This window comes from Glycine soja, chromosome 1, assembly GCF_004193775.1.
Source record: "Glycine soja cultivar W05 chromosome 1, ASM419377v2, whole genome shotgun sequence".
Lineage (NCBI taxonomy): Eukaryota > Viridiplantae > Streptophyta > Magnoliopsida > Fabales > Fabaceae > Glycine > Glycine soja.
In genome coordinates this window covers 7,587,428-7,604,257 of record NC_041002.1, presented here as the reverse complement: position 1 = coordinate 7,604,257, position 16,830 = coordinate 7,587,428, and the positions used below count along the sequence as shown (strand labels likewise).

The 16,830-nt window shown below is 27.6% G+C and overlaps 1 protein-coding gene across 1 annotated transcript; it reads left to right on the top strand.

The window, feature by feature from the left end:
- The first annotated feature begins 2,457 nt into the window (after positions 1-2,457).
- On the top strand, positions 2,458-16,693 carry LOC114425062 (beta-glucosidase 40-like). The gene is made up of 14 exons (XM_028392212.1): positions 2,458-2,595; positions 3,250-3,309; positions 4,433-4,499; positions 4,717-4,775; positions 8,401-8,476; positions 8,747-8,818; positions 9,139-9,226; positions 9,335-9,575; positions 10,072-10,187; positions 10,569-10,780; positions 10,900-10,931; positions 13,758-13,860; positions 16,176-16,284; positions 16,398-16,693. Exons 1-14 carry the CDS (start codon positions 2,458-2,460, stop codon positions 16,570-16,572), a joined length of 1,548 nt encoding a protein of 515 aa, XP_028248013.1. The 3' UTR covers positions 16,573-16,693.
- Positions 16,694-16,830: the final 137 nt, after the last annotated feature.

Below are 16,830 nucleotides of genomic sequence, written 5' to 3'. Positions count from 1 at the left end.
TATATCTAATTATTTCTCAGAGCAATTACATACTAGACAACGAATCACAAAAATATTCCATACAGGACAAAATACTATCTTTAGGAAGCACAAGAGCTTTTCTAGTAACCCCAACGATTCATAAAATTTGTAAGAATTTTTGTCCTGACACCTTAAGGTAACTATGACTTTTTTTTTTTTTTCTTCTTACAATAGGTATCCTTAAAGTTAAAAGTTATATGATTAATTTCTCAAAAAATTAGGGTATTAGTTAAGAAAAAATATTTCTCTCCACATATATTTTTCTATTCACACAATCATGATCAAACTTTTAATACATATTTAAAGGGCTCAAATTACTTGTTAGTTGTATCACACATTGTGGGTTAAGACAATTATATATGATATAATTACAAAGAAAATTGACAAGTTAGATTAATTATATCCTTGTTTGTCGAAGGAAATTAGCCTTTAGAAGCTTTTTTTTAAAAAAAAAACCTAAACTCAGACTAGAAATTATAGGAACCAAAAAATATTAATTTCAATTAAAACTTCTGTTTTTAACCAAAAAATATTACTTTGATTTTTGTTGGGGCGCGTTGCCTCTTCAATTCAAAAAAATAAATAAATAAGTATCATGATAGTTTATAATTGAATAAGCATGTTTTATTAAAATTTTAATTATATAAACAATAATAAACACATTTATTCTCTTAAAAAATGAAGCATTTATGATTTATCCATCACAGCAATTTAAACTTAATTTATATCCAATTATTTCTCAGAGCAATTTCATATAGGACAACGAATCACAAAATAATTGCATACAGGACAAAATACTATCTTTTGGAAGTACAAGAGCTTTTCTAGTAACCCCAACCATTCATAAAATTTGTAAAATTTAGTAGGAATTTTTGTCCTGACACCTTAAGATAACCATGACATTTTTTTTTTTCTTCTAACAATAAGATATCCTCAAAGACAAATTTAAAAGTCATAAGATTAACCTTGTAAAAAAAGTATTTCCACATGTGTTTTTCTATTCACACAATCAGGATCAAACTCTTAACACATACTTAAAGGACTAAATTGTGTCACACATTATGGGTTAAGACAATTATATATGATATAATTACTAAGAAAATTCACCAATTAGATTAATTATATCCTTGTTTGTCAAAGGAAATTAGCCTTTAGAAGCTTTTTTTATATAAAAAAAAAAACCCAAACTCAGACTAGAAATTATAGGAACCAAAAAATATTAATTTCAATCAAAACTTCTGTTTTAATTTTAACGATCTAGTTTGTTTCTTGGTGTTATGAAGTTTAAAGAAAAATTATCCTCATTTCAAGGCAGAGAGGATGACAAATAACCTGCTAAGTGTAAACACCTAGATTAAAACTCTTGTTATCTAGTAGTCATAAAGCAAAAGGATTAACTAGGTAATTATTATTTGTATTTAATTAAGTAGTTTTTTGTTTCAATATAGATTGATGTTAGAGATGTTAGGTGGTAGCCTCTTTTTATTTATTTTGTCCCTCTAATTTGTGGAATGCGGGATGGAATCGGCATATATTTTTTTATGACTCTATTTATTTTTCATTTATTTTTTGCAAGTATCCTTTCTTTCTTGGAGACAATTTTATTTGAAATATGCAGGGTCTAACATTATATATAAGTACTTCTCCAAATAAAAATTTGTTGTATTTTCCATGATGACGTCTTTGATTAGCATATCTTTTATAAAAAAGAGTTGAAGTGTAATTATAAATTAATTAAAGATTTAGGTGAGATACTAAAATTAAATAAGTATATTTCGAAAATAATAATAATTATTATTTTTTAAATGTCAAATATTTTAAAAATAGTCCAATTAGATAAATCTGGAAAATATATATTGAAGTCTAATACTCTTTTATCTTTTTTTATATGTTGTTATAATGCATAGATTAAAAGATAAAAACAATATTTTATTTGCACCAAAACTATTTATTTCATTTAGTACGTGCTATATCTTTCTTATTTATCAGTCTAAGATTATTTACACTATTAATTTTTCTCTCTTTCTTAACAACAGTAAAGATGATGATATTATTAATAAACTAAAAATTAATATTATTTTTAATCTTTAAAAATAACAGATAAATAGAAATAAACATTTCCACAAAAAAAAAAAGTTATAGTTTATTGCATTATTCCATTGATACAAACAATGTACGAATAATTTGTTTACCAAAAAGATTATTCCAAGAAGAGATTATTGTTTGATGTAATTTTTTTTATTTTATCCTATAGGGAATATAGTACTATATACTATACGCCAAGGTCGTTATGTCCTAGAAAATAGATTAAGAGGGAATATATTGGGCGGCCAAGCAAAATCAGAGAACTTAATAATTTAATTTACTATATAAAGAAACAGTATAAACTAATTAGACCCTCATTCTTCTTTGTTAATTGTTCATTACACAGAAACCATGGTGTTGAGAAGAGGCATTGTTGCAACAGTAGTGGTTGTGAATGTGATTTTTCAGATTCAAATATGCCTATCAGAGATCAACAGGCAAAGCTTTCCCAAAGGTTTTGTTTTCGGCACTGCTGCTTCAGCTTTTCAGGTTAGTACCTTTCTCTTCAATATTCACATTGCATTATTGTAGTTTGTTTTTTTAAAATAACTTTTTGGTCCTATAAAAACGATGTTTACTATTTTAGTACTTTAAAAATTATTTTTTAGTTTCCTACCATATTAATTGATGAAGTAGCATGTTAGTATTATATTATTTTGTCATATTATTAAAAAGTCTACTACCACAATCATGTATTTTTTGTTACAAACTATTATATTTTAAAATTCTTCATCAATTAATATGATGTCACAAAAAGAACAATGAACTATTAGTTTTCCTTGATTTCATTACTTTTTATCCACTTCATTTGATTTTTCACTACTTCATTTTAGGTTTAATTTTTGGAACCTGATCCTCTAAAGTGTACTTATAGGGAAAAGTGCATTTATGTCAACCGTGTACGTATTTATAAGGTTTAAATTTTTACTTCTAAATAATTTTAAAAAAAAATTATCATTAAAATAAAATTAAAAAAACTAAAAAACATCATTTCAGCGTTCATGATCAAATTCTCCATAGACGTCTACAAACAAAGCAAGGAGGCAACTAGGTTTAGTTTAAAAAACCATTAAAATAAAAATAAAAATCAATTTTATGCCTCTTGCATGTTCTTTTTTGTGTTCCTATGACATACAAATCAAGAATGACGATGTCGATTTTGCTGTTGGTGTTGGCAAAGGTGTGGATGATGGTGACCGAGTGGTAATTCTTGACTCATCGGTTAAGGAGATGATGAGAAAAAGTCGTTGAGATGACGAGTGTTGTCCATGGAATGAGATTTTTCAATTAGGAGTTGGTATATAACTAATGAACTCCTTCAACATGAACAACACTGATAAAGCAATCATTCTTGAAATAGTAGTGTTCATAGCCAATGATGTTAAAGCTGGTGACATGAAGGTCCTTGTTGAGAAGACATTGGTCATGCAAACAACAGTCATGTGGAAAGGGTCTTTGATGGTGCAACTCTTGATGGAGCAACACACAACAAATTAATCGTCACGGTTAATATCAATTTTTCAAAATTAATGTTAACATCATCATGTTAATATTAATTATTTTTTTAAATGGATATTAACAAAATTAATTTATTTACAAAAATATTATCACTTTTTTGTTAACATCGATCGATGTTAAAAATATTTTGTCTAGTAGTAAAGAAAGGAGGAGCATTGGATTGGGCATGTGCAATAGGTGCGGTGTTCCATCATGGAGTGGATGAGCCAAGAGAACTAGTGTTGGGTGACATCAGAGAGCAAGTTAAAGTTGTGGTTTGTCAAAGTCAATCAAGTACAAAAATAAGACATGATGATACCAATGAAGGTGAAGCGAGGCATAAATTGTTTTTATTTTGTTTAATGATATTTTTAAAAAGCTAAATTTAAGTGACAATTTTATATAAGGTGTAAAAATATAAATTGTTTAAATAATAAAGGATTGAGATGAGTGCACTTGCAAGCTATACTACTTTAGAGGAGTCCTATCCTTAATTTTTTTGTCTAAATAAACCATTCACCATACTAGTTTCTTATTGGTTAATTTGATCTAGTTTTAACAACTATGTTAATAACCTAACATTAATGTATCTCTTAGTTACTTAAGTTTCTTAATGGGATAAGTATTTTTATAATAAAATTAAAATTCATGCTTTTATTTTAATGTTTATATATGTATCTTATTCGTCATCAAATTATGTACAATAAAACTATGAGTTTAAATTTATAAAATAAAAAACATGAATTGTTATAACTATTTGCGTATAATTTTTGTGTGTGTGCATATTTACATATTTGTTGAATAAAAAATATTGTTGATTTTGTCACAGTACGAAGGGGCAGTAAAAGAAGGTGGAAGGGGCCTATCTGTGTGGGATACTTTTTCACATTCATTTGGTAAGTTGTTAAGAAGACTAAATAATTTGAATAAAATTTATCCATTTTCTTGTGATTCTGCAAAAAGGAATAATCGTGTTATAAGAAATTGATATAAAATCTCACTATGGATTTTGAAAATACAGTAATATACTTATAAATGCAACTAATTTCAAAGATATGAATCACAATTTGTCTTTTGGTGTATTGTTACTAAAATTTTGGTTGCATGTTATAGGAAAGATACAAGATGGGAGTAATGCTGACGTTGCAGTGAATCAATATCATCGTTATGATGTAAGATGGATTTCGATGGTGGCTAAATTACCATGAAATTTTTACTATTTTTTTAAAAGCTATACTTTTAATCATAATCTTCTTGAACAAGGCTAAGAATGCATTTTGTGTTTTGTTATCTTCATAATAATATTTAAGAAAATTTAATGTTATAAATGAATTAGTATATATAATTATTTATTTAGTTAAACAAATGTCATAATTCATCCTAGGCATAACTATTGCATAAGTTATTATCTAAACTCTAAAATCCACAATAATGAAGCTTATCATTTTGTTGGATAATCCAATTAACTTTTTAAAAATCATCATTATTCAAAACATTTTATAAAGATCAAGATTCAAAAAATGATTACTTGATAAAATTTGAATATTTTTTTAAGGTCATGTTCCAATAAAAATAATTAAAATGTCATATGTAAAATATTTACTCTTTGATTATATGCAACTTTCGGAAACCCAAACCATCATCATATGCTATTCCAAAACATTTAAACTAGTCATCTTACTTTTGAGATGGAACTTGATCATATACAAATAAAAGGACATTTTCCAAACATACAAACCTTATAGCTAAATAGTACATAAAAGTCTTTCAAAAGCTAGTCTAAAGATACAAAATTATCAAAACATCAATATGTTCATAGCCATCATGTTTCCCTCCTTTAGTACCTCTTCAATATGGAAAATACAACTAGACTAATGAGACAATGTCTTAATAAGTGCTAAACATGCAACCTTATGCTTATATACCCAATGACTGCATTATAAACATATGACTTTACTTCAACATTGACATAACATAAACATAAACTTCTGCATGCTTAACATTATTTCTTTCATCCGTCCTATGACTAGTGTTAAGCTCAAACTTCTAAGGAGAGTCCCCTTGTTCTTATGCTATGACCTCATATTTATATCGTCCTCCCGTTCAAGGGACTCTTTATCACTTCTTTGGAAATAGGAAGTGATGGAATCTCACCTATCACCAAAGAGGGTACATCAAATCTTTTGCATGTCTTATATACTTAAAAACTTTTTGTCCTCCAATGGAGTCCAGAGGGGTTACTTTCCTCCTCTCTCCAATGGGGACCATTTTAACATTCATGTATTTGTGCATATATATCCTCAAGCAATCATGTGATACATAAAAAGTAAAAGCATTGGTTATGTGAATGGAAATGCGCTAAACACACTATGGGTCGATTTGATTAAATTTTTAAATAAGTGCTTTTTAAAAAAGTACTTATATAATAAGCAAATAGGATTTGTTTCTCAACATAAGAAGAAAATTATTGCTTATTTTATTACAATAAGTGTTTTTTTAACATATAAGTTTAAACAAACTAGCCTTATCTTGTTCCAGTGGTCCCAAGCTAAGCATGACCATATCAAGCTCAACACACAAGACCCTCATGCAAAACACAATCACTCGTGCTTAGCGCTCTAGTGTAAGGGATTCAAGCTTGCTCTCTGGAGGTCCTTAGGCTTAGCACACGTTAAACCCAAAGGGCAGACTTAGCTTACACTAGGATCCAAACTTGTTCTTTGGAGGTCCCTGGGCTCAACACATGAAGGGCATGCTTAGCCCATGTTGCACCCAAACTTATTCTATAGAGGTCCTTGGGCTTAGCATGCAAAGGGCAGACTTAGTCTACACCGCATCTAGACTTGTTCTTTGGAGATCCTTTGGCTTAGTACATAAAGGGCAATCTTACCCCAAGCAACAATCATGCATCTTGCAATTTTTGTAAAATTAAATTGCACGAGGCCATTAGTGGTCTCTCAAACAGTCCAAAGCACCAACAAAGATCCAAAAACAACTCTACATTTCCTAATCATCAAACCAACTACATATAAGACAAAAATATGCACATCTATGAAAATTTCCAATTTTCCATAAGGTATGGTCAAGATTCAAACCCACAATCAAACCACAATATAGTATGATCAACAAGGGGAAGAAAGATGAAGGGAAACAATCACAGTGTGCTCAAGAGTGTGGGTGTGAGTAGATCTCTAGTTCTTCTCTTCATTTCCTACTTTTCTCTTCTCTCCACTTCTCCTTCTAGAATGTGTTATGTGTAATAAGAGGTGGGATAAGGGATTTTATGGCTTGAGTGAGCTCTAATTCCTAATTGGGCCTCGTGGGCCTTCCTCATTCATTCTAACTTTGATTCGTCAAACTTTTACATTACACACTAACATGTAATAATCTATAAAGTATTCATTTAGCAAGCATAAAATGTATACATATTTATTGGGCTAAACTTTTTTTTTTTGTTCACGTAAATATGAAAATATTCGGAATTCGTCTTCATAAAATTTTCAATACGTTTTTTCGTCCTCACAAAATTGAAATGTATCATTTTTTTTGCTCGAGTGTAGGTTTGGGTAAGTCCAAACTTACAATGATGACTTTTTATACATATAACCGATACAAATGTGTTTTTTTACATCGGTTATGCATATAACCGATGTAAAAAAAGCTAACATAAGTTTGGATGTCCAAACCTTGCTTCAAGCCAAAAAAAGAACATATTTCAATTTTATGAGGTCAAAAAATGTATTGAAAATTTTGTAGGAATGAATTTCGAACATTTTCATATTTATTAGGACGGAAAACAAATTTTAGCTTATTTGTTATTGATATTGGCCTACTTTTGAGGATGTTATAGGGACATGTGAAAAATTATATTGTTTCAATAATAAATTATCTGTATAATCAATTATAATTAGAATCAATTTTTGTTTGGATAAGTTTGTTGAAAACTGGTTTGCAAATAATTAATTTCATTTAGATGTAACCAAATACCATCTTTTAAATAGTAAAAGAGTATAAAAATAATTGAAAGGAAAAATAAGTTATTAGAAAATTATCATAAGTTACAAATTTTAATATTAAAAAAGACAACTTTTTTTAAGAAAGCTTTTTCTAAATTTAAGTTGTGTTCTCAAACATCTAGGTTATTTTGCAAACAACTTTTTTTTATCATAAAAATAGTTGAAATGGAATAATATAATTATATTCCAAAATTCTCTAAACATAATTTTTCTCACATTTATGAAATATATACATAATTTTTTTAAAAAATATGATTAGGTAAGATTAAATATTTTAAACCTTGAAAATATTATAACAATAATGGACAAGGAATATGCAATAATGTGGAGATGTTAGATTTCCAAATAACATATATCATGTTGTTTAATTATGATTTTGACATTTAGAAAATCGTCATTCAAAATTACAAAGCATTCAAGTAATCCATCTATTTATTATTATGTCTTGTGTTCTTTATCGATAGTTTTTTAATGGAGAAATTATACAAAATGCATCTTATGTTATAAAAAATTGTGATATATATGACTCTTGATTTGCTTTTAGATGTCTTTTTATAAAATTAACAACTTAATGTTATGTTATTAATGAATCTATTTATTATTTTGATATTATTGTTGTATGGTGTTTTGTGAAACAATTTGCAGATATTATTTTAACATAATATCTTGCATTAGATGGTCATGTAAAGAAATTCATACATCTCGAATATATCTTTAATTAAGGTTTTAATAATTTATTTTAAGTATTTTACATGTAAATCTTGGATTGTTTGGGACGTAGGAAGATGTACAACTCATGAAAGAGATGGGAATGGATGCTTATAGGTTTTCAATTTCATGGTCTCGAATTTTTCCTAGTAAGGCTTCCTTTTACACAAAATATGTATAACATGAAAAATCATTTCCCATTTTACTCTTTGTTGATCACCTTACCATTTCTCACATCTTCAAGTGACATTCAAGCAATACTCTTCTATTTAGTTATTATATAAAATTATTATTTAAGTTAATTTAATATTTTATATTAACCTTGAAAATTATGATTATGCTAAACATTGAATTTTAAAAAAATATAAATTAAAAAATTGAATGAAGAAATACTCTAACCATGAATTTTAATGTGTTAGATGGAACAAGAGACATTAATCAAGAAGGAATAGATCACTACAACAAACTCATCAATGCTTTACTAGCCAAAGGTAAATTTTATTATTGTAGTGTGATCATAAATTATGTTTTCTATAGCTAAATACAAATTATTGTACATAAGTGTTTTATCTACATATGTTCGTAACATCAAGTTGTCATCAAAAGGTTTTTGCATAATCTATACTAAACAAATTATTGATATGTTAATGAAAGATCCAAAGACCTTTATCACTCTCTTGAAATAAAAAGAATAAATGAAGAAAAATGAAAGTAGATTAATATAAGTAGGAGCAAAGATGTCATTATTTTATATAAAACATGGATTTATTTGTATACATACACACTTTTGGAGAGTCTAATATGTTTGTAGGAATTGAACCATATGTGACTCTCTACCATTGGGACTTACCCCAAGCCTTGGAAGACAAGTATAATGGATGGCTTAGCTCTTTGATCATGTATGAAATTTCATTTATATTATTAACTTTGCTTGACTTCACAATATTATTATAATTTGTAGAAATAAAATATAAGTGATATGAATCTTTTGCATTTTTATGCAACAGAAAAGACTTTGCAACATATGCTGAAATATGTTTTCAGAAATTTGGAGATAGAGTGAAACATTGGATCACTTTCAATGAGCCTCATACATTTGCTATGATGGGATATGATCTTGGACTTGAGGCTCCTGGACGATGCTCTGTATGTGGGAATGGAAACTCTGCTACAGAACCTTATATTGTGGCTCATAATGTCCTTATTTCTCATGCAATAGTAGCAGATGTTTATAGGAAAAAATACAAGGTAAAATAAGAAATAAAATCCCAATGTAATAAATACTTGGCGAATTAAATGGATAGTAATACAATTTATTTTTTAATAATTATATTATAATTGGGACACTGATAAAAATGTGAGTAGAATGAAATTTATAAAATAGAAAAATATTGTTAAAATATAAATTTACAAATTGTATTTTCCATACATTTTGAAGTTTCACTAAATACGGAAGTATTCATTTTTAAAAATATATTTTAATTTATAAAATCATAACTATATTTATGTCATTTTACTTTCAATTTTAAATTAATTTTATTATTTTCATTCTTTCACAAAATTAAGAAAATGTGAAACAAAATTAGATTTTGACTTAAAAGTAAAAAAAAAACAAAAATAAAATAAAAATGTCATCTTATTCTTTTAGCTAGTTACGTGCAAGTGTAAATTTTCATGTGTACTCTCTTCACGTTTAATGTACAATTGTTAGAATTGAAGAACTAATTATGATATTCTTCTACAGAAAATACAAGGTGGATCTATTGGAATGTCTTTGGATGTTATGTGGTTTGAGCCAGCAACAAGTTCAAAGGAAGATATTGAAGCAACTCATCGAGCCTTAGATTTTCAACTAGGCTGGTAAATAGCATGTAAAATCTAGTATATTAAAAATTGACTTAAATATGTTTTTGATTTCTGATAATTATTCAAATTTTATTTTTGGTTCCTAATAAAAAAATTATTGTTAGCCCTTGAAAAATTTAAATCTTATTTTTTGTCCCTAAATTTGTTTAGCTAGTGTTTTAAATAGTAAAGTGGTTATAATAACGCTTTAGGCACCAAAATCAAAATTTTAAAGTTATCACGAACCAATAATTTTTTTATTAGGGATCAAAAATAAAATTGGTCATTTATATCAAAACAACATTGTTGGATGCATATCCTTCATTTTACTTTTGTTGGCTTTTGAGCTTATGTTTTTTTCTTAAAAATAAATCAAATGGTTGATTTCCTTCGCAGGTTTCTAGACCCATTGATTTTTGGAGATTATCCAACTTCAATGAGAAGTAGAGTAGGGAATAGACTACCAAAATTTTCTAAATCCCAAGCTAGTCTTCTTAAAGGTTCACTAGATTTTGTGGGCATTAATCACTACACTACATTTTATGCTTTTAATATACCTAGGAGTTCATATCATGACTACATTGCGGACTCTGGCGTCTTTACTTTTCGTAAGCTAAAACTTAACCTTATTAATCTATCTTTTTCATTTGATAGGTCATTTGAATATTTTGTTTATTAATGCACCTAGTTGAAGATCGTTTTGTTTTGTGTTTTTTACTCCTTTCAGCATTTAATGGAACCAATTTTATTGGAGAAAAGGTAAGTTCTATAAGTCATAATGCTTTTTTTTATTTTGTTTTAACTTATATTACTATGATATCATTTAACTTATAAATGATTTTTTTACCATTAATAATGAAAGATGACCATAATAATAAGGATATCCTTAATATTGACAATAATAATGAGAGCAATAATAATATTTTTAATAATAATAATAGGAAGAAGATTAAACTATGTAAATATTTTTATTTTGTCTTCAACTTTATGTTATTATTTGTGTTATAATTTGATGAACTAAATGAGTCATAAATGTGATACTCTTTTTAGGTAGTCAAAACTTAGTGTTATTATGAATACAATGAGGCATTACAGGAAAAGAGTAAGCTTGAGGAAAATTAGTAGAGTTCCAAGCAAGAGTATGAGCTACTTCATAGGTCTCTCTTTTAACAAAATGTATAGTGTATGTAGGATACATTATAAGCAAAGTTTTAATTTGGCTAAGAATAATCCTGCACTCTGAAATGTCTTCATCCTCATTGTTGATCTGATCTGCCACCAATTTACAATCCATTTCAATAATAATTGAATATAAATTGAGTTGAACAAGTCATAGTAAAGCCTTTAGGAGGGCATAAGCTTTTCCCTCAAGATTGATATTAATGCTGGAACAAAATCAATCGTTGCAGCTACAAATTGGACCAAACTATCTCTAACACAAGCTCCATATTCCATAAGGCTATTATTATTGAAAAAAGATGCATCTATATTGCATTTTAACACACCAATTGGAGGTTTAATCCAACTAAAAATTTCTTGTTGATCTGAATTATGGCACATTTCCTTTATAACAACTTGAGAAGTTATCCAATATGCTAAAGAAACTTTTGCTCACATCAATACTGCATCTCCTTTGTCCTCCACATCCTCCAAAACCAATTATTTCTTCTTGACCAAATACTCCATAAAATCATTACAAACAACATTGTTTTTCGTCATTTAAAGATGCCAGCAAAATAAATACCAGATTCTTGAAGTTGTCCACCCTTTGCATAGATAAATCAATAACATTCCATAATCCACATTGTTACCAACTACTTCCACTCTTTTGTCCTTGTATCAACAAATCTTTGACACTTGATAACTCCATACTCGAATGAGGAGAAAACCCAATGTAATTATTAGATTCTCCTCTAATCCAAGGTTTGTCATACATTAATTCCTTCACCATCTCCTATCCTCCATCTCATGACACGCCTTAGCACATCCAGGGAACTCCAAATGCTACGCCAAATAAAACTAGGATTACTACCAATATTGGAATCTAGAAAATCCCCTAAAGGAAAATATTTAGTTTTGAAGAGTCCAAAAACCATAAATTAGGGTTAGAAATAAATTTTCACCCTTGTTTCCCAAGCATAGCCAAGTTAAAGCTATGAATGTTTGGAAAATTCATACATCCATCTTCTTTACTTACATATAATCAATCCCAAGACATCCACTTAATTCTCTGTCCATTTGCACCCCACCAACATGAGTTAAGCATCCTCTGGATTTCATCACATGTAGACTTTGGGATCAAATAGGCACTCATCATATGAAAATGAATGTTGAAATGTAATTTTTTAATTTTTTTAATCATGTTGACATTATTTTTTCAAAAACATACCAAGAGCAAAACTACACGCATTAATTAGTTAAAAATTATTAATTATTTATAGTTTTTGACAAAAGTTGAGACAAATTCTTTTGAAATCATTTGTTTTCTTTCCCCAACACATTTATGATAAAATGTCATTATTCAATCCCAATTGCTAAAAGAATAATCTTAGATTTTAAGAAATCTAAGAAAGAATTGCTACTAATATTATTTTTTTATATTGGTTCACTCTCAAATCATTAGAGTTACATTTAATTTAGGGGAAAAAATTTAAATAAACAAAAAAGATTTATTTCATTGATTAAATTTTCAACCTTGATATATAGTTAAGATTTTTCACTTTGTAGATTAGTTTGAGTTACAAAGTAATATATTTACTTTGTAAGTATTCTTTCAAAGGTCTCTCCAAACATAAACAATCTAAGTATTCTTTAATATTAGTTTATTCATCACCTACCCTACCCATGTTTATGAACTAGAAAAAAAAAATTGAAATGCTATATTTTAAGATGTTGTGATATTTATAATTAACACTCACTCTAAAAAATTATCAATTTTGAAAAAAAAAATGAAAGAATGAGAACTAGAGAATTAACATATACAATTTTATAAAACCACTAACATTTACTCCTTTTAACCATTCTTTTGAGATTCGTTGGAAATTTTGAGAGGTACAACATCTTAAAATTTTCCATAAACTCCATTAATTTAATGAACATTGATTTCAAGCTCATATCTCTAATAGAAAAGCCATTTTGATTGGTTGAAAAGCAAAGTTGACAATGTACTTTTGCTAGAAAATTTTTATTCTTATTTGACTTAGACGTAAGAGGTACTTCGAACAAAATACTTCTTGTCATATCTCTTTTTGGCATGTCAACCATAAGATTTGAAAAGTATTATTTGTAGAATTAAGTCGAACCTTAAGTAGATTAAGGCATGTTTAGAAAGTCTTCATCTTCAAATTATTTGATTGGTCTAATTATCAAACCATTCAACTTGAGATACTTACCCACTATATATTTTTTTAGCTATTCAATTTATATCTTTGTTATCTTATAAATTTTGTACACTTAGTTAAGTTTCATAAGTTTCTCATTGAATTTATCTAAATCAATTGCTTGCATTCATCAAAATTACAAATTGGATCTCTAAACTCTAAAATTTATCAATCATGGTGATGGAATTCTAATTATGACTTGCAGGCAAATTCTATATGGTTGTACATAGTACCACACGGAATGAGAAACACAATGAATTACATCAAACATACGTATGGAAATCCTATAGTCATTGTCACAGAAAATGGTAATCTTAAAACTAAAGCAAAATTTGATACATTTACCCTTTTGAATTGCATTTTTAACTATATAAAATTGCATTTTGTATAAATGCATTTTAGATAGAATGTAATGTGTATGTAGAAAAGCATGCATTGTACATAATTGGTTTTTATAATATGTCATTTGTCAATTACTATGGTACAATTTTAGAATTACTTGGTATTAAAATTCTAAAAAATGTATTTACATTTCCCAATTGTATTTTTGTTTCACTTTTAGTAGACTAAATATTTATTTAATGTTACTAAATTTAGATTGGTTATAAACTTGATTAAGATATCACATCATTGGATTGCAAGACAAGATAACACATATATGAGATGTTTCAAATGAGAACAATCAATTTCAGCATTTAGATCACAATTAAAAGAAGTTAATGGATGAGATTGAAATGTAGTCAAAGACTCACCGTCTACTAAGAATAACTCTTGATAGAGTTATTGAGTAAAGTAACTCTACCAAGAGTTATTTTTGGGGTAACTTGATTCCCCATCATGTTATTTTTGAAGTAGCTTGATCCCGAATCAACCTAACCAAAAATTGGTTTGGTGGTTTAGAGACCAATTTGTTAACTACAAAAAAATTAGCTCATTTCATAACGATCAAAAACTGTAAAGCATTGGTGAAAATCGATAAAAAAAAAAGTTGGTGTAGAAAACTTGTTTGAATCTATATTATTTTTTAAAAAAAGAATTTTCTATTTTAATATAAAATATTTTAAACGTAAATAAAAATGCTTTTTAAGAATTACACATAAATATAAATTATTTTGTTAATTACTACATATGTTCTTAAATATAAGATTTTTTTTTTCAATTTTGTTAGTCTTTATAAGACTCTTTTCAAGTTGTCATTTGTATTCATTATTTTTTGACCCAAATACCCTTAATTACTTTACAATAAATGTTATAGATTAGAAAGATAAATGCGCTCTCTCTCTCTCATAAGGATTGAAAAAAAAGACTAACACACATTAATTCTAATTGGGTAGAAAGTAATTAAGTGAAAAGAGAGATGATGAGTTTCAATAATTTTAAGAGTAATTTTAGAAAATAATACAAATTTCTAACAAATTTAATGCTACTAACTAAATTAATCAATTTTATTAAAAGATGTAAATTATTATTATTTTTTATTTTATAAAACTTATAATTTAATCATTTATAATTTTTTACAATATATAATTTTTTTAAAAGGAACAATATATAAATATTATATCATATTAAAAATATAAATTTAATTACTACCAGTTTGACCATGATTAAATGTGGTTGAACTAATAAACAGTAAATCGGTGCTTTTTACCAGTTTAATTAATGGTTTGGTTTTTAAAAACCACACATTGAAAACATTTAAAGGCAGGTCAACATGTATGCATGTTTTACTTTTTCTAAAATTATTAATATAAAGTTTATAAAAAGTGCTTCATTTTTCTTGAAGCTGGTCTATCAAAATATCAAATTAACTTGATGAAACTCATCAATCAGAGGTAGCACATTGCACACAACTTGTAATCCATCAAAACATTAAAAATAAAAAGTTGCATAGTACCAAAGATAATAAATGATCATTTATTAAAAAAGATTTTAAATGTATTAGTGAAATTTGAATCATTGACAAAATGATATTTACTTTATCTTCATGTTTTTCTATTCTCTCTTACTTCTTTTCACTTCATCTCGTTTTTCTTTTTACAAAAAATACCAATGCTTATTTTTCTCTTCATCATGTCTCTTACTTTCTTCTTCCTGTGCGATTCTTTTATTTACTACTAGTTCCTATTTTATTATCTGTTTGGCTTCCAAAAATAAGGGCACAACTAAGGGATGTGATGAATTGGGGGAGTGAAAAAGCCATATACAAATGGCTTGTTGAAAGGAAGAATCACTAACGTAGAGTGAAGAAAAGGAATACAAAGTTTAATACTCTAATTAGAGATATACGAGGACTTGTTGGAGCATGACTCGACCAATTTAGTATGAATTATTTAGTCTTTTGTTTCCTTCTAAATCTGGCTAAGTGAAACTGGGTCGCACCAGTTTGAATGCATGATTGATTTAAAAGGTCACTCAGAACCACCATTAGTTTGGTTCATCTATTTTCAAATTGAATCAACTTGTACCAATACTTTTTTATAACACTAACAAATTTATTTGGTAATATACATTTTATATAATTTCCACATTCCATAATTTAGAATAAAATGAATCTTTATCATATATTTTTAATAATCCATCACTTTTATTAATTAGCTAACTCATGTTCTCTCACTTGTCATAGGGATGGATGATCCAAATGATCCGTTAATCTCCATCAAAGATGCTTTGAAGGATGAGAAAAGAATTAAATACCACAATGACTATTTAATTAACTTACAAGCTTCCATTACGTATGTAATGTATTTTATATGTACATTTATACCTGCATATAATTTGGTTCATTCCCATAAGTTAAGATCTATAAGTTATTAAGCTAATGGAGCTTTAATGTGATTGTTCACAGTGAAGATGGATGCAATGTACAAGGCTACTTTGTGTGGTCACTACTGGATAATTGGGAGTGGCAATCTGGATTCACTTCTAGATTTGGTCTATATTTCATTGATTACAAAGACAACTTGAAGAGATATCCAAAACATTCTGTTGAATGGTTTAAGAATTTCTTGAAATCAACTTAATGAAAAACATGGTTTATATGTAATGGGAAATTGGGAATAAGACATGATCTTTGATACCTAGAGCTTGTAATGACTTCTTTGTAATAATGGTATAAATGGGCCAATGGGCATTGAAAAAGTCTTTATATTGTGTTCACTTGTATGAAAAATAATTCTTCATTGCTCACAATGCATTGCACAAGCAAACTTGCTTTTGATTATTGCTTCTCAAGCTACTGCTTGGTAATAAGTTCTATCAAGAACAAGGCTTTCCTTCTC

Bases quoted from the DNA above. Each gene is read 5' to 3' on its own strand.
- LOC114425062 (XM_028392212.1), top strand. From the start codon at position 2,458: ATGGTGTTGAGAAGAGGCATTGTTGCAACAGTAGTGGTTGTGAATGTG. The intron at 8,819-9,138 runs GTAAATTTTATT...ATATGTTTGTAG, and splicing joins CAATGCTTTACTAGCCAAAG to GAATTGAACCATATGTGACT. The intron at 10,781-10,899 runs GTAAGCTAAAAC...TACTCCTTTCAG, and splicing joins CTCTGGCGTCTTTACTTTTC to CATTTAATGGAACCAATTTT.